Below are 23,831 nucleotides of genomic sequence, written 5' to 3'. Positions count from 1 at the left end.
TAATATTAAATTATTATTGTCTAATTATAATTGCATAAGTTGATAAAAAATGCTATGCAATAGCTTTACCGCGGCAATTCCCGAGTGCCACACGTTTTTTTTGTTTACCAGAGTAATAAGAAATGGGTAAGAAGTTGGTCCACAGGCAAACCCTGGCTACCGTAAAATATTCTACTTAAACCTCTTCTGGAGCATATATCATGGTTACCTTCTCGCAGCTAGGAATTTGTATTCACTTTTCAATGGACAACGTACTGTGCATGTAGCACTGTCCTACCACCAGTAAAAGCGCAGTTCGTGCACAGTGCAGTGCCGGACGTCTAAGGACGTCTTGTGAGTCCGCACGGGTAGCCCTACCCTGCCTATTTCTGCCGTGAAGCAGCAATGCGTTTCGGTTTGAAGGGTGGGACAGCCGTTGTACTGTAGAAACTGAGACTTTAGAACTAATATATCAAAGTAGATGGCGGCATTTACGTTGTAGATGTCTATGGGCTCCGGTGACCACTTAACATCAGGTGGGCCGTGAGCTCGTCCACCCACCCAAGCAATAAAAAAAACCAAAATGCTAGTCTATACTAGGACCCAATATGACACCTCTAGGTGGGTATCTATTAAGTACGTCACTGTAACAGCCGCCTCAAGCGTCCAATGTAGCTGAACATGGCAGTTCGATTCAGCATAATTACCTATCAATGTTAACATGATCAAAGGCCACTCAAGGGGCTTACGGGACACGGGAGACGAACCTCACAAGGCTTGCGAGACTGTACGACTGAAACAATTAATTTGATAATATGAACACTTAGGTATGTGCTATGAACTAGCAGAACAATAAGTATTGGTTATTAGTTCAGCAGAACAATTTGAAAATTGAAAAATTGATTAATTTTAAGAAGCTATGAAGTGTGCAAAAAATATAAAATTAATCAATAAGAACCGCTTACCATCCATTTACAAATATCGAACGCAAGACTTCCTAATGTTTTAATATTGATATAAAACATTAAAAGTGGTTTTCAGCCAAAAGGTATTTCTATTTTTCTAATCAACTAGCACACCCAGCCACACGTTGCTGTGGCTAAGGTTTTTGTTTCTAATTATCACGTGGCCGGCTATGGTAATACCAAAAATTAACAAAGCAAGAACAATTGGATTTCACTGTATTGCGTTTACTATGAAATAAATTTCACTTATACTTTAGCCTCAGGAACACGTGGTGTTTATGCCATTAAATTATTATGTATTTTTCATTATATTATTATGTAGCTTATGTGAAACGTTGGTATTTATAACAGCGCCATCTATAAGGTATTAATGTCAGACAGTATTACAATTGTCTGTAAAAACTGATTTATGGCGCCATCCGTTTTAGACTTATGAAGCTTACAATTAATAACAATAATCAACTTATGAAATCATTTTATTGTTAATTAATAAATATTGTGACCATTAAACGAAATAAAACCATCATGTGGCCTAAGTTGGAACAAGACACATAAGTATTTAAAAAAAGAAGTTAAAATCGGTTCAGTAATTTAGGTGTCCATCGCGGACAAACAACGTGACACGTAATTTATATTAAGAAGATGAAAATGAAATTTTGAAAATAGTGACATCTATCATTGGATGTAGAAACGATAACAAACGCTCTGCTAGAACATTTACATTTCCTTAATCAACAATCCCGTTACTTAGTTATTTTGCAACCGTTATTGATTTAATAACACCAGAAATAAATTTAATTTTGAAAAAAAAAATCGAATTGTGAAGCCAGTAGCTAAATAAACCGGGAACCTTGTTTAAGCTGCTGAGCATGGTGTAGATATATTTTTACAGGTACACAGGTAAAAGTTGTAAATAACAGGCAACTCGCGGAACATTGCCACACCACAGGAAACTTACAAAAAAAATCATGACATGATGACATTTTATTAGTAGTGTTTTTTTGATTTCCCATAAAATAGATTAAATTCTAGATGTCGCTACAGTAACATGATTCCTGAATTTTTAAAAAGCTGCACCAAATGTCTTGTCTAAATATAATATATACTATCTCTCCATCTTTATCTTGATATCTTTTTTTATTCGTTCAAACCAGCATACACATTGCATTTCGACTTAATACCTATATCCACTACAACTATTATTTTAATAGATACCTACAGGTCAAGCACTAGGAACAGGTATATTAACCTTGATAGCCGTGCCCGTGAAACCTAATCCAAACTCAGCCCATTGAATTTCACACCGGTTCTTCTCAACAGGCCGCGATTTAATACAAAAGTAGATGCATTCACGAAGCTGCTGCCTTTGATCTCTACTTCAGAGGCGCTCTGGCAGCCATTAGAATATCTCATCCCTTCCGGCTGAGCTCGTGCTCGTTCTCCTGTCCAAGTGAAATTGGCCCGGAGACCAGTAATCCGTCTCTCCAAAAAAGGGGCCGATTGCCATACGGAAAATTTTTGGAAATAATTTATCTATGGAATTTTCTAACTATAGTCTGTGGACGGATGAGTTCCGGTAGAATTCTCAAATATATTAAGTGTATAATCTATGGGTAGAATCGTGGTTTCAAGATCCGACTGTCATTTTTATTTCAAAAGCGAGTCATTCTCCGGTGCTTTCGGTTTTCGTCTATTATTCAAAAGTCTTTAGGTAAGTACTAGCCCAGTATTTTATCAGATCCATATTAATATAAAATATACCCAAATTTTTCTATTTGCTATTGTTAATCGGAAACAATGTCAAAGGACGTAACGTTGTCACTGTTTAAATGTTTGGTTCGTTCTAGAACCAGACCGGCGTTTTTTATTTCTTTGGCGTTCTTTACTAATTACGATACCACGGCTTCATCTATCAGATTTTAAGGCCTTGGCATAATATAAATCAACATAATACCCGAATTTAAATTGTTAAATATACGATAAATTTAATTTCGGATATCCTCAGCGATGATAATTATTAAAACAGAATATTTTCAGTCTGCAATTAATATTCTTTAATTTTCGGGTTGCTAAACAAAAGCTGACTCATGCGTATATAGATAAATGTGTTATTAAGTGATCTTATAATTTTTTTCAAATAAAAATCATTTACATGTGTAGCCACAGCTAGTTTTAAAACTTCAGTTCCTCTTTAAAAGGTATATAATGCAGACAACAAGGGTACCTAGAAAAAGGTATCGCAGTGAATCTTCAGATGTTAGTGGAAATTTACCTAAAAAACTTTTATTAGAGAGGTAGGTTTGTTTTAAGAGTTTGGCAATTTAACTTTGAAATCTGGTCCAGACTTTGCATTTAAGTGATGGGGATGTCTCAACATGCAACATTTCAAACAATTAGTGGAGTAATATAAAACACTCATTAATAAATGATTGCTCATTTTTAGTGGTATTAAAACTGGCAGTATGTGGAACAATATTTTCAAGACTTTCTAAAGTACTTTTAAGACTTAATCTCTCATTTATTATTTTCACTTTAAGTTTTCAGTTAAGGAGGTTTATTTGTTGAAATATACACAATGTTTTTAACTAATACTACTATGATAACTGTATATTTAAATATCGGAAACTGTAATATGAAAATAATAAAAGTCTGATTTCTAATTCCTAAGTGACATACAAGACTTCGGTTCCCTCTGTATTTTGTACCGTATGTTCCATGGGGAGTGCTCTGTGGAATTGTTCGAGATGATACCGGCATCTCGTTTTTACCATCGTGCCGCCCGCCACCGGAGTAGAGTTCATCCATACTACCTGGAGCCACTGCGGTCATCCACAGTGCGTTTCCAGAGGTCTTTTTTGCCACGTACCATCCGGATATGTCCTTCTTCAAACGAGGCTTGTGGAGAGTATTAAGCGGTAGGCAGCGGCTTGGCTCTGCCCCTGGCATTGCTGAAGTCCATGGGCGACGGTAACCACTCACCATTAGGTGGGCCGTATGCTCGTCTGCCTACAAGGGCAATCTTAACGTACTAGTTATTTGCAATTTTTTTTATTGCTTAGATGGGTGTGCGAGCTCACAGATCACCTGGTATTAAGTGGTTACCTGAGCCCATAGACATCTACGACGTAAATGCGCCACCCATCTTGAGATATAAGTTCTAAGGTCTCAAGTATAGTTACAACGGCTGCCCCGCCCTTTAAACCGAAACGCATTCCTGCTTCACAACAGAAATAGGCAGGGCGGTGGTACCTACCGGTGGTACGGACTCACAAGAGGACCTACCACCATTAAAATTTTATGTAATGATTTAATACAAATTGATTAGTTGCATGGATAAACTCAAAAAGAAATGCATGCTTTATTATTTTGGACATACGACATGGCACAGGCCTTATTATTAGAATTAATGCTTTTTAATAAAGTAAAATGAAATGATGTATGGTTTACTTTTGCCCACAGTGCAGAGCAACCAGGTACTCCTGATTCTTAACATGCTTCTACTTTATGTTGTAGTATTGTGGCCTTTTTTATATATAGCATGGAGTAGTTGATTAGTAAATAGTAATTGATTAGGGATTAAAAAAAAAATACTATTATGAATTACTATCCCGCAGCTTGTGCAAGTAATGTACAGATACTTGGAATCTACCCATAATAGCAAATCTAATCCAAAGTTTTTTGGGAACTTAGTTACAAGAGAAAAATGTTATAAAATTAACTAACAAACATAACCTACAAGTTAAGTACATCCTATAGTTGCAATAAATAAACTGCTATAGTGAAATAATTATATAACTGAAAGGCTTCATAAAAAAAATACCTACCTTTTATCAAACAAAGAAAGCAGTGAAATCAATCGAAATGTCTCATAGTTAAATTGTTGGTGTAGTAAATGTGTATTACTTGCCAATCATTCCAATAATTTTCTGATTCTATTAGAATCATATTGCAAAGTTTTCATAACTTATTTCATATTTTGTGTAGTTCGGAACTTCAAGATATTGATAACCTATAGTATCACCATATTTAATGGAATGTATGGTGTTTGATTTACAAACGAATGTTGTTATAGGCAACACCATTAACACAGCCTTTGAATTGAAATAAACATTTCACATTGAAAGTGCCTGGATACCAAATATATTTTACAAAAATACTGACCAACTCCAATTAGACTGTCTGGCCAGTAATCGAAGGCTAGGTCTCTCAACCATTGTAAATTAAAAAATCACGTAAAATATCACTAATTAATTGTTGTAACACCTTTCCAAATAAATATTCAAGATTGTTATCAGTGTTAAATGTTATATAAATAACAGAGCTCTTTACATAACACATTTATAGAACTAGAATGTGCTCGAACAATTCACGGAAATAACCTTAAACTTATATCCAATTTTTGAAGAACTTGACCTCGCTCCAAAGTACGACTCGATACGTAGATATAGCGATAGTAGTTATATAAGCGTTAAAAATTGAAGTCTTTCAAAAAAAGGTTTTCTTTTGTGAGAGGGCAGTGGACAATCGCCCGTTTTTGGAATTTTTATTTTTAGCGGCAGTCTAGACGATCAATTATATTGAGAATTAAGCAATATTATTGACTTGTTTAATTTTTATTACACCATATTTTCTCATTGCATCGTGTAGGGTCAGTATTGCACAATATTTCTGTCTGGTTCGTCTTTACAAGCAGTACACCCATAACCATAACACCAAAACATTGTGCATTATTGTGCAATATAATTTATTTTTTGGATTCAGAGGCCCTTTCAATCTTATCTATATAAATAAATAAAATTGGGAGTGTCTGATTGTAATGATAAATTAACCACTGAAATGCGTAAGTATGTATACCACAGTACATATATCACAATTTTTTTTTGTCTGTCTCTGTCTGTTTGTTCCGGCTAATCTTTGGAACGGCTGGACCGATTTTAAAGAGACTCACTGATAGGTAGCTGATGATATAAGGAGTAATTTGGCTACTTATTTTAGACTAGCTTCGCCCCGCGGCGTCACCCGCGGTACGATAATAACCGCGGGTAACATCGCGGGACTCCGCTAATAATACTTAATGTTTCCGAAGCTAAGCGAAGGCGGGTCGCTAGTTGTACAATAAAATCTGTTCTAAATTGTTATTATTGTTATATACGTTATTGTAGGTCTAGGGGCCGCCTTACAATATCGTAAATCGAGTAAAAATATTTTTGTTTCATGCCATAACATCCTGCCAATTGCCCCTTTGTGTAAAAAAAATGCAATCTCCTTTCCTAATAGTCCTCAGTATATCCTCCTACCACAGCATCTAACCTACCCTTCCCCTCCACAGCAAATTCCCAAGTAGCCATGACGATGGAACACAAGTGCTATTGCCGCGGAGACGAAATTAGAAGCCTGGACCTGGACAAGCCAGAGCACCTCATGCCTGTCATGAGGCCTTTCTCTTTGAGGTTTCTTAGCTACTTAAAAATACAGTAGACAGTAGATAAAAACTACGTTTAACAGGCTCTAAAATTTTTGTAATTAATTTGTATTCAATTTCGTATTTAGCACCTCATGCTTGTCATGAGACCTTTCTCTTTAAGGTTTCTTAGCTACCTACTTAAAAATACAGTAGATAGTAGATTAAAACTAACTATGTGCGCTTAACTGGCTCTAACTAGAATTTTGGTAATAAATTTTTATTCAATTTCGTGTGTATTGATAGTTTTTTAAATTCATTATTTTATTGATAGACGAAGTTTAAAGGTCATTTTTCATACATATTCATCGTGCTCCTAGCACAATGGCAGTTCTGCGTATTGTATCGGTTTGACTTTCGAATACTATTGGCGTAGTATTTTGGATTGGATAGATTCAGTTAGTTTCTTCTACTAGGTACAAAACTGCTTCTTTTTTTCTTTTCGAATAAATTGGGATTCTAAAACAGATGTTATAAACAGGTCCATAGACTAAGCAAGACTAAGAAGTAGTTTTTGGGTTGCAACGAGGTTGTCACTGTAAAAATAAAATTTCACATGTGCCCGATTTTTTTGTGTGTTAATTGTATAATTTTTGTCAAAATGCTTCGTCGTTTCGATCACACCTGTTTTTGTACTTATTAATTTCATTTGTCATCGCTGAGAAAATGCCAGATGTTTCAAAGTACGCTTAAAAACGAAGGTCATACGTGTATTGAAAAATTTAATTGTTAATTTTTCCGTTTCTATTGTGTTTTAATATTCAATTTGTTTCATCGTAATGTGTGAAACCTTGAAAATGTATACTTTTTGACCCAATCCCAATTTATGCTGGGAATTGTAAAAATATAATTTCGCCAATACGAAACTTCAATGTGATCGATACAAAGTGGATATAAAGTAGTCTTTGGATCTGGTTCCACAATGAAGAAACAACGTGTGCGAGTATTTGATACTAATTTTATATTCGTAACTTACCTGGTTTTTACAAAAAAATCTAGCTTAGCTCGAAATCCTTGAAAATGTAAAAAAATACTACACAAGAATCGAATGGGGTAATGAAAAACTACTATTTAAAAGGGATACGTACTCTGCTAAAAATACATCACTATGTAGTGATTTCCCAAAATTATTTCGCGCCAATTAAAATTTTATCAGACATCTCTTGACCAGGTCTCTTAGCGAAACAGAACGCAACGAATATTCACAAATTTTTACATATGACGTGGGGCAGATAGACTGCCACTTGTCGCGCCTCTAAATAGTACCTATCTATCTACCTTGTACTTAGTGTCAATAAACTGGGATCAACTTGCCCTCTGTGAACGTTGTATCAGCTTTTGACACTACAAGATTATCTTTCAAGAGGAAATTGAAACATGTAGATAACGATTTTCGGCTTAAGATTAGATGTCACTATTCATTTCAAACAAGGTTTCGTGCTTGAATCACTTGTCTGACAATTAGTTTCTTTGTCGATCTAAAAAAATACATATTGAAATTTTTTTTGGTTATTTGGTGCGTGCTATTATGTTGCTTTTTATACATATTCTAAACTATCTTATACGTTGGAAAATTCGAATCAGAAGCTAGAAAAATCATACAACTGTATTTAAAAATATTTACGATACCTAAATGTAGAATTAGTATAACAGGTTTTCTTTTTCAAATTAAATATATTTTATATCAATTATGTAAGTAAATATTGATAACATTGATAACCTTTATTGGAAATGCTGTGCTATTTATTTATCAACTCATTTTTTTTCGTCTAGACCGTCATTAAAATGATTACATTATTTGAAACAGATAAAAGTAATAAAATGATGATTAAATGTAGGTTAATACAATTAATACATTTGCTGGCTTATTCTGTAACAAAACGTAAGTGCAGTGATCATCTTTTTCGCAATATAAATTTTTTTTCGAGATTTAAAAGTGCAATATATTTCGAAGTGTTTTTTAAATTAAATTCTCAGTATAATTATGAATATAACCCGGTTGTCTAAATAATAGTTGTATTAATAATCATGTGCGAAGAATCGTTATTCGGATTTTCGAAATTGTTTTGTGAACAATACGGTCGGAGATACTATAACAAGCAGTAGCCACTACCATGAGTTTGTAGGGGTATTAGGAAAAGTAATCTAGAAAATTCAGTTTCGTATACCTATGGTTAACAAAATTTTGTTACACCTATTATAAAATGTCATCTTGTTTCACTGGAATCTCTCATATTAGTTCCTTTAAGACCGAGTTAGTCTTTTTCGAAACTGCCAACATTTATATTACTAAACCCTCAATAAATACACTATATCCAATTAGTCAAGTTGAAAAAATATCGAGTTCAGAAACAATCATTACGACCAGCAAAACCCTCTTTGTAGTTATTGTATTCTCTAGCAATAAGATTTTGTTTTAAACTAGATGCTTATAAAGATTAAGCTAATTTAAACGAATTTCAGTGATATCCAACTCTCTTATCAGTACCCAGACCGGTGAATCGTAACTGAACTTGAATCATTCTACTCATCTAGCTATTTTCGTTATACTATATGCAAGCTTAGTCTTTACAACAAGCAATATCATAATGTGTTAAGACTAATAAATAACAGAAACCAGTACTCGTGGTAGTGACACTGAAACGCATCGCGTGTCGTTTCCCAGGGTGAGGAATCTCGAAATCGTATTAAAAAACATGTCGAAACGCGGTCAGCTTTCTGGAAATTTATGCGACGGAGTGCTCCTAAGTATATGGAGGACTGTCACATGTGATTCGGAAGTGTACGACGAACCTGTAGTGGCTGAAGAACGGATTGTGCATTTAGAAGTTGCTGATATTAGGTTAGATGCTGTGCTTATAGATACCGTAGGTTTAGATGTACTATGTGAAGAATAATGTATATGAGACCGCTGTAGTGAGCGAAGTAGAGGAATAAGCAAAATATGCTTGACTGGAATCTGCGAAAGGGCATTGTTTGATTTATATTGCTTTTAAAGGTAAACTCACTTGCCGTTGTCATGACGAGAACATCTTTGAGTAAAATTTCTTAGCAATCGTGTATATGATGTCCTTTTAGTGAGTGATATCATCTATAGCAGCGGTCGGAGAACTTTTTTAATTATTACCCCAAAATATTTTTGTGTAAGTTGATATTTTATTTTGATTACCCCATGGCAAAGAACAAAAAAAAACCAAATCGCTTCTTTTCAGCATCTTTCATATTATAGCCCCCATGATAATTCATTTTACCCCATTTATTGGGGTTATTTACCTCGGTTCCCCGACCGCGGTTCTATAGTGTTGACAGATTGTACGGCATCGTATGCCTGCACGAATAAGTATCGTCCTGCCTATTTCTGCCGCGTAGGTTCCAAGAGATAGCTCATTATACAATGAAATCGTGACTTGCTTCACGTTTGTGATGTATATGATGTGTAAGCTTCGAGATAGGTCGCGTTTCGTTCACTTATCTTCACAAAGAAAAACGCAGCCATACTAGGTGTATTGTATTAATTCCCGTAAGACGTATGTAATCGTGTAAAAATGAATAGTGTGAGTTCGAGAGGAAGTTGAGGATCACCTCAAATTTACTAAACACGAAAAGTAATTTTGTCTGACTTAGTAAATTAATATTGTTTTTTTTTTAAAGGATAATTTTGGATTGCCACCTAGAATGATTTTACGTCCCGATCGATATTAATCCACATTTATTGAATTTTATTGCTTACTTGTTGCACATTATTTTAAAAGTAAATGTTCAATGCCATTTCTTATTGCTTTAAACCTTTATTACCAAATCGTGTCACTGCGTGAAGATCGACGATTAGATTAAACTTTGTCTAAAAACACAAATGGATAAGTGTTAAAAACGCAGGATCAATCGGATAAAGTAGTTCCATGGCTTAAAACTTAATGATGATAACTGCGCGTTTTAGATAAGGCTTTAGATTAAATACCATGTATTTGAATTATCACGACAGATTGATGCCAAAATTATCATTGCCTCGGCTTAAAATAGTTCAGAGCTTAGTACATACCATGCTTTAGATAGTACCTAGTAGATTTTTTTTATTGTTATAAGACCTTTGACAAGTCCCTTGTACGCATATAATGGTTATACCTGAAATAGTAGCAATATTTAATTACAATGATCAAATGAAGAGCAACATTTTAATTGTTTTTGATAAAACATCGGATGAACGCTTAAAATTCTTCAGCATATTAAATATAATTCAATATCAAAATATATTTCCAATCCTTTATAATGTCTGTCGCATCTATAATCCAGCGGTTTATGTGTGGTTACCCAATTACAGGCTCATTGGACACGGTAGTATTTTATTGTGTTTAAAACCACAATAAATAAAGTACTATCCACACATTTAAATGCAATTAGGTATTATCTACATAGTATGACATCAGGCGTCGTATAAGATATTAGTTTTATCATGAATAATTCTCCAAAAAAGTGAGTGTAGATGGCTTTCATTTAACAAAAACTCTTGTAAATAGTTTTACGATTAGTGTCGGGTTGAGTAAAATCAATGGCGTGACGTTTGAGTTTCAGATCGTTTTTCTCGATGACTGTCTTAAACAGAATTGCACAGTTCTGAGTTACTTAGCGTGAACAAATCAAGGTTGTACTAAATACTCATTAGTGATTAAGATTCCTATATAATGCAAATTACAAAAAAATGAGTACCTGCGCAGAACTATTTGTTACAAGGTATTGAAGAACTTCTAGTGTATTTTATTTAACAGTTGTTGAAGCAATTGAAAATATCACGCGTAAAGTCTAAAAATATTAAAATATCTCCCTAGTCACTTTACTGTATATATTATTATGTCGCCCATCTCTAAATTAAAATTGATTTAGTAATCAAGAATTTTAACTAGCTTCTTTTGTATGTAATTTGTTTCGTATATTTTTTTTCTGTTATGTGCAAATTGTATGTGCTTACTTTCTAACAAACGTTGGAGTCTGTTGGCTTGTCCCAAATTAGGATTACAAAGTCATCATATACAAAATACGTATCTTTATTGAAGTAGTAGCGCTTGAAAGTATTTTGACAACATGAAATTCTTTAATATTCCTTATAAAATAGTACATCGGAGTGTTAAAAAATACATACCTTTTTTTTTTAACGCTGGGGAATCCATTTACGGATACCCTGTCGAGGGGAAAAAATACATACCTATAATAAAATCATCAGCTTCAAAAGCATCAGCATATCATAAAGAAGCTATCAACAAGTGATGTTCGAAAATCGGCTGGGAGGATACAGAAAATTAAAAGAGAAATGTAACGTTTAGATTCAAGTTTCCACTGTTAAACCACGCTTGAAACTCCTTAGATTGTCGCAGATCGACGCAACAGTCTTACTGTCTACGAAAACCCGATTTCACGATTGAGTTTAGACTAGTTAACATTTTGTGGGGAGACGAGATATAACAATTTGAATTTGCTATTGAATTTTAATTTATTTCATTTACTTCAGTTATTGCATTCATATAACATTCATTAACAATAACATTTCGCAGAGAATATAAAAATAAAATGAAAACAATAACAACAATTTTGGAATAAAATAAAAATGAATGTCAAAACTACTTTAACCTAAAGTCTCTAGCTGCTGCGACTGTCCCGCCCGCGGCGAATTTGATGGTATCAACTAGTAGCAAGTATGTTAGACGTCCACTAAATAAAAAAAAGACAATTGGTGCCTAATTCTCACGGTCCAACATTGAGGTGGCAGTGTGATGGTTTGGAGATGTTTTCACGCTCTGGAGTTGGACCGTTAGGATACTCTTATAGTATAGATCGGTTCGTTTATCTAAAAGTATTGAAGACCCACTTCTACCATACAGTTGACACCACATGCTAGCTGGATAGTATTATCAGCAAGGTAATAATCCCAAACGCAAGTCCTGGTTGATTAGCGGCTTACTAAAATGCGAATAATTCAAGGTTATTGGTAAGGTTATTGGGCAAGTCAAAGTCCAGATTTGAATCCTATAAAACATTTGTTCGAGGTATTTGATTGTAGAATAAAGATTAAAAATTCCACTCCATTATGTTGCGAACAATGGTTAGTTTGTATAGAACATTAAATACAAATCAATAAAAAACCACTGATTTTCTTTATATAATTGTTTCTAATCAATTGAATTAGTATTTACCGAAATACTTTGTGCTATTATGTGTAATAAATACATTAAAGAATAGCTGCCACGTAGTTTCGTAAAAAGTTGGTTCAGTTTCAAAATTATAACTTAAAGTAAGATTTTAGATGTCAATTTTTATCTTTGATCTACACTCCTTTTTTTATCGCTGGGCTTTTTTTGTCTTTTCGTTTATGAATAATAGTAATTTTAGGAGATCTTTAGCGTTCCTGTAGTGCTTGTTCAATCAGTTAATATAAAATATTTAAAGCTTGAATTATTTTACGACAATCATAATCAATGCCAAAAATAAATAGATCTGACATGCCTAACATCTGAGATTTTAAAATAAAATGTCGAAATTTAAATACGAATAAATATATTTTTCGATAGTCATTTCTGTATTTATATAAAACGAAAAGATATTGTTATCGTAATTTAATTAATACTGCGATGTAATAACGTGACCTGACCCAGCCTGACTTGCCGATAAATGATGTCCATTTCATATAATTGAATAAAATGTTGTAATATCAATTGTGACCAATTTGACCTGGCCAGGAGTAGGAACAAATAGCTACCATTTGAATACTCGCATCCCCAAGGTTGCGCATTGGAGATCATCGTTTGTGATCATCCGGTATATATAGTGCTCAATGTGAGCTCTCCGATAGTAGCTTATGAGCGGCGTGCTGCGTCGTATATTGACATCTGCCACTGTCGATCTTCATGAGCGACCGCAGCCATGTAACTCACGACCCGACTTGTCCACAGTTTCAACAAGATGCCTCTGCAGATGACCAAACCCGCTCCCCAGTTCAAGGCCACGGCCGTCGTCAACGGAGAGTTCAAGGACATTTCTCTGTCTGACTACAAGGGGAAATATGTTGTGCTGTTCTTCTATCCTTTGGACTTGTGAGTACTGCCGCAATGTGTATGTTTATTAATGTATTTTTTCAGTCATCATCAAATGGACTACCTGTCCTCATTGTCACGAGCGACTTCAAACATTTTGTAGATAATAGTATTGAATGTGGAATGTTCAATTTAGTACTCCATTTCTTTTTTCCTACCTAAGCTGATAGATAGCTTTGAGAGGTTATTTCAGCGTAACCTTAACTGGTAGTTGAGCTCACGAGGCTCAAACCTGACGACGCCGCTAAAAAGAACCCTAGCTAGAGCCGTGCTCCGCAGAATCTACCAGCGGATCGGAAACGCTGAGAAGATCCGGCGAGAAACTCAGCGTGTTGTCCGTGGGTTAATTTACTCGTCGAGCCCTTCATCGCAAGCGACAGGTTCGATGAGAACGATGACCGGTGCTTGAGGTACCTGAAAGCACTGTTGACCTACCTAAAAGGACGTGTTTTGGGCGACGTCGATAGGACTCCAATGGGCAGATGCACAAACACAAAAGCCACCTAGGCACGGAAGGTCGAAGTCTAATGGCTTTGGAATAATTACTCTAATGATTATATGATAAGGGGGAATGTGAGAAATCCCTAAGAAATCATCAGTCTAAGGTCACAACTGTTAATAATGTATTTTATAGTTGGGTCCAAGTTCTATTAAGATTCGCGGCCACAGTATCGTGGGAAATCGTTTGGCTATTGTTTGCGATTCGCACGACCCGTAACTGTTTTTAAAACGAGTGCTACAACTATTTGAATTCTAATATACATACATAATTCAAACGATTTGAGGTTATTAACCTGTGCGGCTTCAAGGCGAAGTCTCGTTTAAATGCATTTAATTATTGTATAAATAAACACAGAAAAAAGTCATACAAGTCTTTATTTGTTATAGATAAATTGATTAAATTTTATTAATTGATGGTTTCCGAAAATTTATAAAATCCTTCATTACAAATAAAATATAGGACAATTAGTATTATGTTACTGCCACCTGCAGGAGCAATGAGAAACTAATCGAAGCGAAGCCATCTAGTGGCCGACGCCTGTGAACATTATTGTTGAGTGCTTGAGCGCTTATCTATAACTAACGCATGTGCATTGTGTGTGTGCGCTTACAGCACGTTCGTGTGCCCGACGGAGATCATCGCGTTCTCGGAGAAGGCGGACGAGTTCCGCAAGATCGGCTGCGAGGTGCTCGGCGCCTCCACCGACTCGCACTTCACGCACCTCGCCTGGATCAACACGCCGCGCAAGCAGGGTACGACTTTTTCTTTTTTTCTTATTGACGTGCAACGTCTTATAATTCGATGGAGCCGGCTGCACGCACGAAAAAACATGACTCATGAGGCGTTCCATTTAAGGCTTGAAGTGCAAGCGAAGAGGCGCAACGAGCGACAAAGAGGCACAATCGGAAAATGAAACCATTCCATCAGTATTTTCTTATGACGTTGTCATGTTCAACTGTCGTCAGTAAACCGACTTTACAGAGAACTGATTTTTTTATTGCCTAAATGGATGGACGAGCTAGACGTGCCCATAGACGTCTCCTCGAGAATTCCACCACTTCGAGTCACGGGGTCGAAGTTCCAATTGTATAAATAACCGCTCGTACCCTTCTACCCGAACATATGACTGCTTCGCGGCGGCAACGGGCCGGTCTGTGGTACCGGTGGGTTGATACCGTTGACAGTATGTCCTGTTAATGATAATTAAGCTTAGAAATTGTTGTAGGCTTCATTCAATAAAATCCTACAACCATGCAAGGCTGGCGTGAACACGTACTATGGTCATTTTATTGAGAGTTAGTACCTACGGTAGGATGTTAGTGGGTTGTGACGCCCAGACTGTACATGTGCACTCACCGTTACAGGCGGACTCGGTCCCATGAACATCCCCCTGATCAGCGACAAGTCGCACCGCATCTCCCGCGACTACGGAGTGCTGGACGAGGAGACGGGCATCCCCTTCCGAGGACTCTTCATCATCGACGACAAGCAGAACCTCAGGCAGATCACCATCAACGACCTGCCCGTGGGGAGGTATGTGCAATACTTTTATACTTTTTACGATTATCAAATAAAATTCATTTGTCATTGCAAATGACAATGCAATTCAAAATCCCTTCGTTTCCGTGCGTTCTTCAGTTCGTGCGGCACACACTTGACAAGTTATTTTTACTTTGCCGATTTGATGCAAGTGGACCAATATTGATATGATTCGAATGATATTTATCGTACCCATATTGATGAAAAAGATACAAATACAGTGAAAACCAAACACTAAGCAATAAACTAAATGACCCGAATATGAAACTAGAATTTCATAAATTAAAAATAAAATGAGTTTGAATTTAGAATTGATTGCCCGCCATACATTTCGAATGGTCAGTATTGCAAAACGGCAACTTCACACGTAAAGACCTATTTGAATGTTAAAAGTTATCTGCGCCTATCAGATAAGGGATGTGCTAATTTAATTTGGACAGTTCAGTGCAAAAGTGTATAAGCTAGACCGCGCGAGAGAGAGATGGGCAGATTCATGATGCGCATGCAGTGTGACGTCACGCCGCGCGCTTATTCACAAACGCAACAAGCGCAACGCGTGAATGTGTTGAACGCGAGCTACACGGTAGGCGGAGTGCGGGTGTTAGGTTTTATTTTCGTTACGGAATTTCTCTATTCGGTCGCCGCGATCAAAGCCCGTGATAAAAGCTATGCGAAACGATAAAAATCAATGTCATACTTAGTGTCCCGATTCCCCACATTTGACGGTATTGATAATGACGAGGGCGCGCCCGCAGGTCGGTGGAGGAGACCCTGCGGCTGGTGCAGGCCTTCCAGTTCACGGACAAGCACGGCGAGGTGTGCCCCGCCAACTGGAGGCCCGGCGCCAAGACCATCAAGCCCGACACCAAGGCCGCGCAGGAGTACTTCGGCGACGCCAACTAGCCCACGCACCACACCACGACAATCACTCTAATTAATACTTCTTATTTGTACTTCACCTGATAAATCAGTATTGATTAACTTAATGTAATTCAGCGGCTGCAATAAAGAGCTGGTTTTGGTACGTCTAATCTTTTATTTACGGCCCTTGTTCATAATGTTATTGTTAATGTCCTTGTTATTACTGGTGGACACTCTTGAGAGTCCACCCATGTAAGCAATAAAAAAAAAAGACCATTTCTAAAGTTTATTGATCGTTAACAAATACAAGTGAATTTAAAATTATATTGAATGTATCCGTGTATACAAATAAACGTAGCTTTTTTTTCCTTCCTAAGCTGATAGCCTTGAGAGGCTATACCAGCGTCGCCTTAACTAGTAGGTGAGCTCACGGGGCTCAAACCTGATGACGTTGCTAACATTAACCCTAACAAGAGCCGTGCTACACAGAATCTACCGCCGGATCGGAAACGCGACCCACTGAGAAGATCCGACGAGAAACTCAGCGGGCTGTGTCTGTAGGTTTTACTCGTCGAGCCCTTCGTCGCAAGCGACGGGTTCGACGAGAACGGTGACCGGTGCTTGAAGTACCTAAAAGCACCGTTAGTGGATCGGGAGGATCCGAGATGACGTGTTTGGGGCGACGTCGACTGCTTTCCATTCTGTCCGCAGGATCGGGAATGTAGTTACCGGCGGCCACGATGAGAGGGTTCTCGTGTCGTGCCGCTTTATCAAAGTGGAATACGTAGTAATGACTAGACTGTACTAGCAACTTTTGGAGACAAGAAGTTGTAAAGCCCGCTAAGCGTCAGTCGCGTAGCGTTGTTTCATTTCCCCACATTTGTACATTTTCACAGACCCTAAACAGTTAATAAACCACCGATTTTATACATTTGTTGAAGGATTATCAGGATGGCGGCGACTATTGAGACACTATCCACACGAATATAATAAGTTCTCTTTAATGCACGTTACGACGGGTAGAGTGCAAAAAGGAGTTGAAATATGCTAACCGCCGGTATTTATACAATCGTCTTTACCTACTTTAATACAAACTTAATAGGTAATATTAAAAATTGTTTATCTTAATTATTCTGTTGATTATTTACTTATTACTTAATAATATCGAATTCTATAATTTTATAACATTAAAGGTTTATTACGTCGCGGCGCCGGAAGCTGTCAAGCGGAAGGCGTCATGAAATATTATAAGTTGTTGCAAATGATGTGACAATAAAAACCAGCAGCGTAACGACAAGTTCTTTTATTTGTGCGAGAATGCAGAAAGCAGGTAGAAATGGCTGGCACGGCTTGTTTTATTAACACTATCCCCCTTCGTTGGCTTTGGCTGGCGGCGGCGGCGGCGGCGGCGGAAGGGGGCGTGTTAATATGGCTTGGCGGCTTGGCTGGCGGCAGGGCATGACAGCCGACGTCACGTCCGTTACATTATAAAGAAATATGAATCAACTATTTACTTGATTACAAAATTACTATTTATAAAATAAAAATAAGTTCTATATATTACTTAATCATTAGGATGTACCTGAACTAGTTTGTAAATAATGGCTCACATATAATGTGAGGCCGGAAGTGTTACTCGGTAACACATTAAACCTGAAGAATCGCTAGCCACTGAGTTTCTCGCGGGATCTTCTCAGTGGGTCGCGGTTTCGATCCGGTGGTAGATTCTGCTCTTGTTAGGGTTCGTGTTGGCAACGTCGTCGGGTTTGAGCCCCGTGAGCTCACTTACTAGTTAAGGTTCCGCTAATATGGTCTCTCAAGACCATCACTTTAGGTAGGAAACAAAATCGCTACATGAACAAAATAAAACAATTCACACAACTTTGCCTCTCGCGTTCTCATTCAAAAGTCCTAACACAGGGCAAATCTACTAAAACGAATGTGCACTCCTGCTGCGGAGTGCTGTGTGCTTAGTGCGAGTTCCTTAACCAATGCATCAACTCGCAGAGTTTCTCGCCGGATCTTCTCAGCGAGTCGCGACTCCGATTCGGTGGTAGATTCATTTGCGAAGCAACTGCTCCTGAGTTGTTAGGTCTCCTTCGGAGGCGCTCGGGCAGCTGTTAGCAAATCCCACCCCTCCTGGCTGAACCTTTGCTCGCCCACCTGGTGAAACTGGAAAGACCCTAGGACCACCAGTAATACTTCAATCATAAAAAAAAAAGTTTCTTAACGTTCTCTATAGCGTAAAAGTTAAGCCAATTTTGTATGCAGTTGGAACAGCGCTCCTAGCGGCAAACGTAGACAAACGATCCCAATCCATACAAATATGAGCTAGCTTTTACGCTATCGAGAACGTTACAAAACTCGCACTAAGCACACAGTTCGTTTATGCCTGCTACTCCTGCTTGAACCTCTGTGTTGTACTGTGGATACTATTGGGTACATCTCCGCCGACGCGCGTCGCGGGGGTAGCCCTTCATTCTACTAGCGAATGTGTAGGGGGGGAAATCGAAGTCCTCACACGAGGGATCTCATTTCAGTAATCTGCTATACTTAGCCATTATAAACGTGCCAACTAAGTCATAAATCATTTTTATCAGACCTCTCGCTCACTCTTATAGGCATATCGGATCTCTCGCTCACACTTCTAGTGTTGTGTGTATAAAAACTTAAATCAATATACCGTACAATGGGGTAAATAGGGACAAAATCGACCTTCAGATTGAATTTTAAAATAGTTCCAATTAAATAGTCACTGCTCAACCAAAGAAATAAGTTGAGTCTTGAACGTACCTAGGTGATAAAAACCGTTACATTATTTTAATTATTCATTTTAAAGAAATAATCGGTAAAATAATGGCCGTCCCAATTTACCCAGCGTCCGGGGTAAATTGACACGGTTAAGGGTTAAATTGGGATATTTGTAAGGGTTGTCAACTTGCAGTACTGCGATATATAGGTAGGTGCCATATAATTATTTATATGGACCGAAATGATGAATACAATCCATAATTTAAGCACAATACACAACATAGTGTAAATTAAGCTGGTTTCTATTCCGAAGCGATGTGACGTGAATGATGTGACGTGAATACAATGATCAAAAAAAGTACGTGCATGTTATATTTTAGAAAATTATTATTTAATTTCCTTAAAAATCACAACTCTGAACCAAAATCATAAAATAGAATAAAAAATAGAAAACAAAAGGACTGGAAATGCATTAATACAATTTTATTTAATCAACATTTTCAAAATGATCTTTGAGCAAGAGTAAGATATCAGGTGAATAAGATAAAAAAACAGCTTTATCTGATTACTGCCAATAATAACAAAAATAAAAGAAATTCTTTCTAAGCTAAATAACTAAACTCAATTAATTCACTCACTCATAATTGGATATCTCGGATTTTTAATTAATGTTACATTTAAAATCTGAGGCCTGTTTTTATTTGTGTGTGTTCGTTGTGAATGTTAACAAAATCATGATTCGACGCGTGAATAGATTCTGAAATAACAAAAGTTTTGATTCGATTGAGTTCTTTTAACTTTTAATTTTTTTTATTGCTATAAAGAACATACGACCGTGCAGATATTACAAGGTAAATGTCGCGAAAAAAAGTAATTATATATATACTTTTCTTTTACCTATAATACTTACATAAACTAACTGATAAACACATTAACCTTCTTTACATCACGCAATTAAGTGATAGTATAGGCTAAAAAATCTATTATAAGATATCAGTGACAACCCTAACAAGCCATCCCTATTTTGTCTTTTGGCGTTCCAATTTTGTGTTTTCTCGTCCCTAATTTTTCCAGTCTCGTTTCAAATTACCCTACATACGTCCCAATTTTCCCCAAAAAGAAAGGAAAAAATATACATTTTTTATTTTGTCGAAATATTGTATTTAAAATAAGAATATTGCAACTTACCGTTTGTTGTGGTATTTCCAGGTGTATTAAAAACTTATATAAACTGTGATCTTATTGAAAAAACAACGATAATATTACTTTTTTTAAAAGTTCTTTAAGCTGTTTTAAAACGCACTTTTCAACCACTATTTTAAATTTAATTTGACGAATTTTTGGGACCAACTTAACTCATATTTAGTACTTCCATAGTTAACTTGGTTTTTCTTCTATACATTGATAAATATTAACATAAACAAAATTAGGTAGATTCCGTGTTACAGGTACTTTGAAAATCTTCCGCAGGTTTGTCCCAATTTACCCCAGGATCCCAATTTACCCCATGTCATGGTAATTATATTATATTATAAAGGTACACAAAAAAACGTTATTTAAATTTAAAAAAAATATTTTTTTTCCCTGTCTCTTTTTAATTTGTTAAGCACTATCAACACATTATGAATAACCGAATGAGTTTGGGCGTTAATATCGCCCTTTAATTTTAACAAAGTTAAGTTATCGAATAATGCTTCCATAGTTCGCGTAGCATTGTTTAATAACATAATTAACACAATTTTTACAAACACCTGCAACCTACAATTTTCATGTACCAGTCATCAACGACCACATCATCTGACTAGCTGAACCCGAGCGCATCCCTATATCGATATCGAGTTGCGCGGCATTGTCACATTCCTTTCACATATTGTTATATGACTCAGTTCACAAGTTTGTAATGGCCCAAATATAAGTAGTATAATCAATTTCAAATATCCATATGGTATACATATATACCGTATACAAAGGACGTAAGTATATAATTTATTATATTATTATGTACATAGATATGAGAACCAGGTCACGGTCCGGTTGAGGTGAAGTGGTTACCAGAACCCGTAGAGCTTTATTTACTGTCTTTACATATGACGAAGCTCTTGATGGTGAGTGGTTCACACCGCCAGTACCTGGAGCCCTAAGATCGAAGTTTCAACTGTATACCAGCCGTAGCTCACCGCTGAGCATAGGCCGTCGTAGTACGAGGGTAGCGCACCCCTACTGAACCTGCGACCCGGGGAGAGATCCGGGGGTGCTACAGCAGGTCGACACCGCACTCCCAGTCGGTCGGATTTCAAATGTCCTGTGAATTAGTGTGAATTACTTCGAACAACATCTGTCGGCCACGATACCCAAACGAGGGGGGCACGCGAAAGCGGAGTCCGAGGTGACCCGAACTAAACCTGAAAATAAACGCGTGCGCAACACCAACATCAGTAATAAGCGGCAGAACTTAATGTTAATCGAATAAAATAAAATTATAAAAAGCAGTAATCTTATACTAATATATAAATTTACAGTGGTTTTTACGGATGTTCCGTTATAGCTACTGAGCCATGCTTCCGATTGACTTGAAACTTGGTATCCATGTAAAAAATACATGTACCTATTTAATGGATAGGCTAATATTTATATGAGTGTTGGACTCCCCACACCAGTTGCGGGGGCGTTAATGATGAGAATCTTTGTGGGGGTGAGAAATAATGTTAACTAGAGGTCCCGCAGTAGTCGAAATTCGACTATAATTAATTGGGATTGGAAGTTTGTTCACTATTATGATTGTATATTATGCTTCTATAATCACAAATTTCGCCAAGACTACACTATAAAAAATATTAACAAAGACAACCTTATTCTATTCTCAATTTGACAACAGACGTCAAGAACAAAAGTTTGACAATAAATAGTATGCATGCGTGTGTGCGTCAAATACATGGTATGTAGTGTGTGTAATGTTTTCTTTATTGATTCAATGTATCTTTTAATGCATTATTTTTAAAAAATATTAGAATTGTGCACTTCTTCTCTACATTCTTTATAAGTGTGGAAAATTTCATACTCCTCCGTCCGCGCAATTTTCGTAAAAAGGGATACAAAGTTTTTGCTTTACGTATTAATATATAGATTTTAAATTCCCAGCGAAGCGGGCGGTTACGTACTGTGGCGGGTAGCCATCATACAACGCAAGATAATTGACAGATGCCTGAATCTCGCTTACGACATTTTCAAGATAAAGCGCATATATACAAGTTCCGAACAACAACATTCGGACCGTCGGTCTACCGAGCAATATCACCCGCTCGGTGGAAGATCTTCCCTTTGTCGTATATATCTCCCCAAAGTACAGCTAGTAAAAGTATAAAAATGTAACTTTATCATTTTGGTCAATTCCTGAACAACATCTACCTCTAAAAAAGATTGGTTTACTATGTTCGAGCTTATTTTTTATTTATTGCTTACATGGCTTGTGCTCACAGCTCACCTAGTGTTAAGTGGTTACTGGAGTCCATAGACATCTACAACGTCAATACCACCACGCACCTTGAGATTGAGTTCTAAAATGTCAGTATAATTACAACGGCTGCCCCATCCTTCAAACCGAAACGCATTACTGCTTCACGGCAGAAATAGATAGGGTGGTACCTACCCGTGCGGATAAATGCAGATTTTTTTTAGAAAAACAAAACCTTCGTACTAAATTTTAACAAATGTTAATCTTATTTTGTATTTGTATTGAATAAAAAATTGTGATATTTTTCTGCGTCTAAATAAAATCATTTCGTATATACCTGCATTTTTTCGTTGTCAAATGTGCCAACATTCAAGTATCGTCCGTGTATTAAACACGGGTTCCATATCTTTTTAATAGAAAATCTACCTATATTCTGCTTCTATGTCTGAAGAGTAGCGGCCTGTCTCAGGTATTTTACTCGGAGGATTGTCTGAAAAGGAATCGCTTAGAAAATTGTGTACCGAAATTTATTCGCGCATTATAATAAATTAAGATGGCAATGATGATGATGTCGCATACAAATAACTCCAAAAAATAGCTATAAAGTATAGTTAAACAAGTCTTCTAAAATTATTAAAAATTCGAAAAGAATCATAAGATTTAGTTGATGAATCGTTTTTGAAATGTGGAATATTTTCCTTGGCACGCTACTTTTATTATATCCTATGCAATACTACTTGCCATGGTGTTTAAGAAGAATATTGTAAAACTCATTTAAATTTATTTTTGCTGCGGTTATATACGTTATAGGACTATGGTAAAGTATATATAACGCGTACATATATATACATGAACCCTTTGAGCGCGAAGCGTCGCTAGATCGACTCTATTAATGCGTACAAAGTGCGGAGCATCGAAATACCGACTAACCGACTGTTTAATATAGGTATTTGGTATCGATCTGTTCGAACGTGTCTTAGCGTGCGCGTGTATGTTTTTAATAAGTTAATAACATTTAAACATATTGTTTAAGATTATTTAAAATTATTTTTCTGTGAACTTTGTATTTTTTAAGTAAAAGGATTTTACATGGTACTTGTTTTAAAAAAATCCTTTAGCAATTTCTACAAAATATGTGAAAATAAGCACTAAAAGGCTCAACTTTGAGTTTGACGTTTTAAGCGTTTTTCATTTGCGGAATCCTTCACGTCGACAGTCGGGTGAACAAAACACTTGACCGCTT

At 36.5% G+C, this 23,831-nt stretch overlaps 1 protein-coding gene and 1 long non-coding RNA gene across 4 annotated transcripts; one reads left to right on the top strand and one right to left on the bottom strand.

Moving 5' to 3' along the window:
* The first annotated feature begins 2,564 nt into the window (after positions 1-2,564).
* On the top strand, positions 2,565-16,549 carry Jafrac1 (thiol peroxiredoxin). 3 transcript variants are annotated; one of them, XM_028180103.2, is made up of 5 exons: positions 2,565-2,655; positions 13,344-13,484; positions 14,599-14,738; positions 15,351-15,519; positions 16,281-16,549. In XM_028180103.2, the coding sequence occupies exons 2-5, from the start codon at positions 13,354-13,356 to the stop codon at positions 16,426-16,428; spliced, it is 588 nt and encodes a 195-aa protein (XP_028035904.1). In that variant the 5' UTR covers positions 2,565-2,655; positions 13,344-13,353; the 3' UTR covers positions 16,429-16,549. The 3 variants fall into 3 exon arrangements, with proteins under 3 accessions (XP_028035904.1, XP_089589024.1, XP_089589023.1); XM_089732898.1 differs by lacking the exon at positions 2,565-2,655 and adding an exon at positions 3,147-3,238; XM_089732897.1 differs by lacking the exon at positions 2,565-2,655 and adding an exon at positions 6,277-6,394.
* A 3,056-nt stretch (positions 16,550-19,605) lies between these two features.
* Positions 19,606-20,586, bottom strand: LOC149501558 (uncharacterized). The gene is made up of 2 exons (XR_016324188.1): positions 20,048-20,586; positions 19,606-19,894 (listed from the first exon to the last, which is right to left on the bottom strand). It is a non-coding gene; the product is annotated as an uncharacterized LOC149501558 (long non-coding RNA).
* Positions 20,587-23,831: the final 3,245 nt, after the last annotated feature.

Source organism: Bombyx mandarina, chromosome 15, assembly GCF_030267445.1.
Source record: "Bombyx mandarina strain Sakado chromosome 15, ASM3026744v2".
In the NCBI taxonomy this organism is placed as follows: Eukaryota; Metazoa; Arthropoda; class Insecta; order Lepidoptera; family Bombycidae; genus Bombyx; species Bombyx mandarina.
This window is presented reverse-complemented; position numbering and strand designations above follow the sequence as displayed.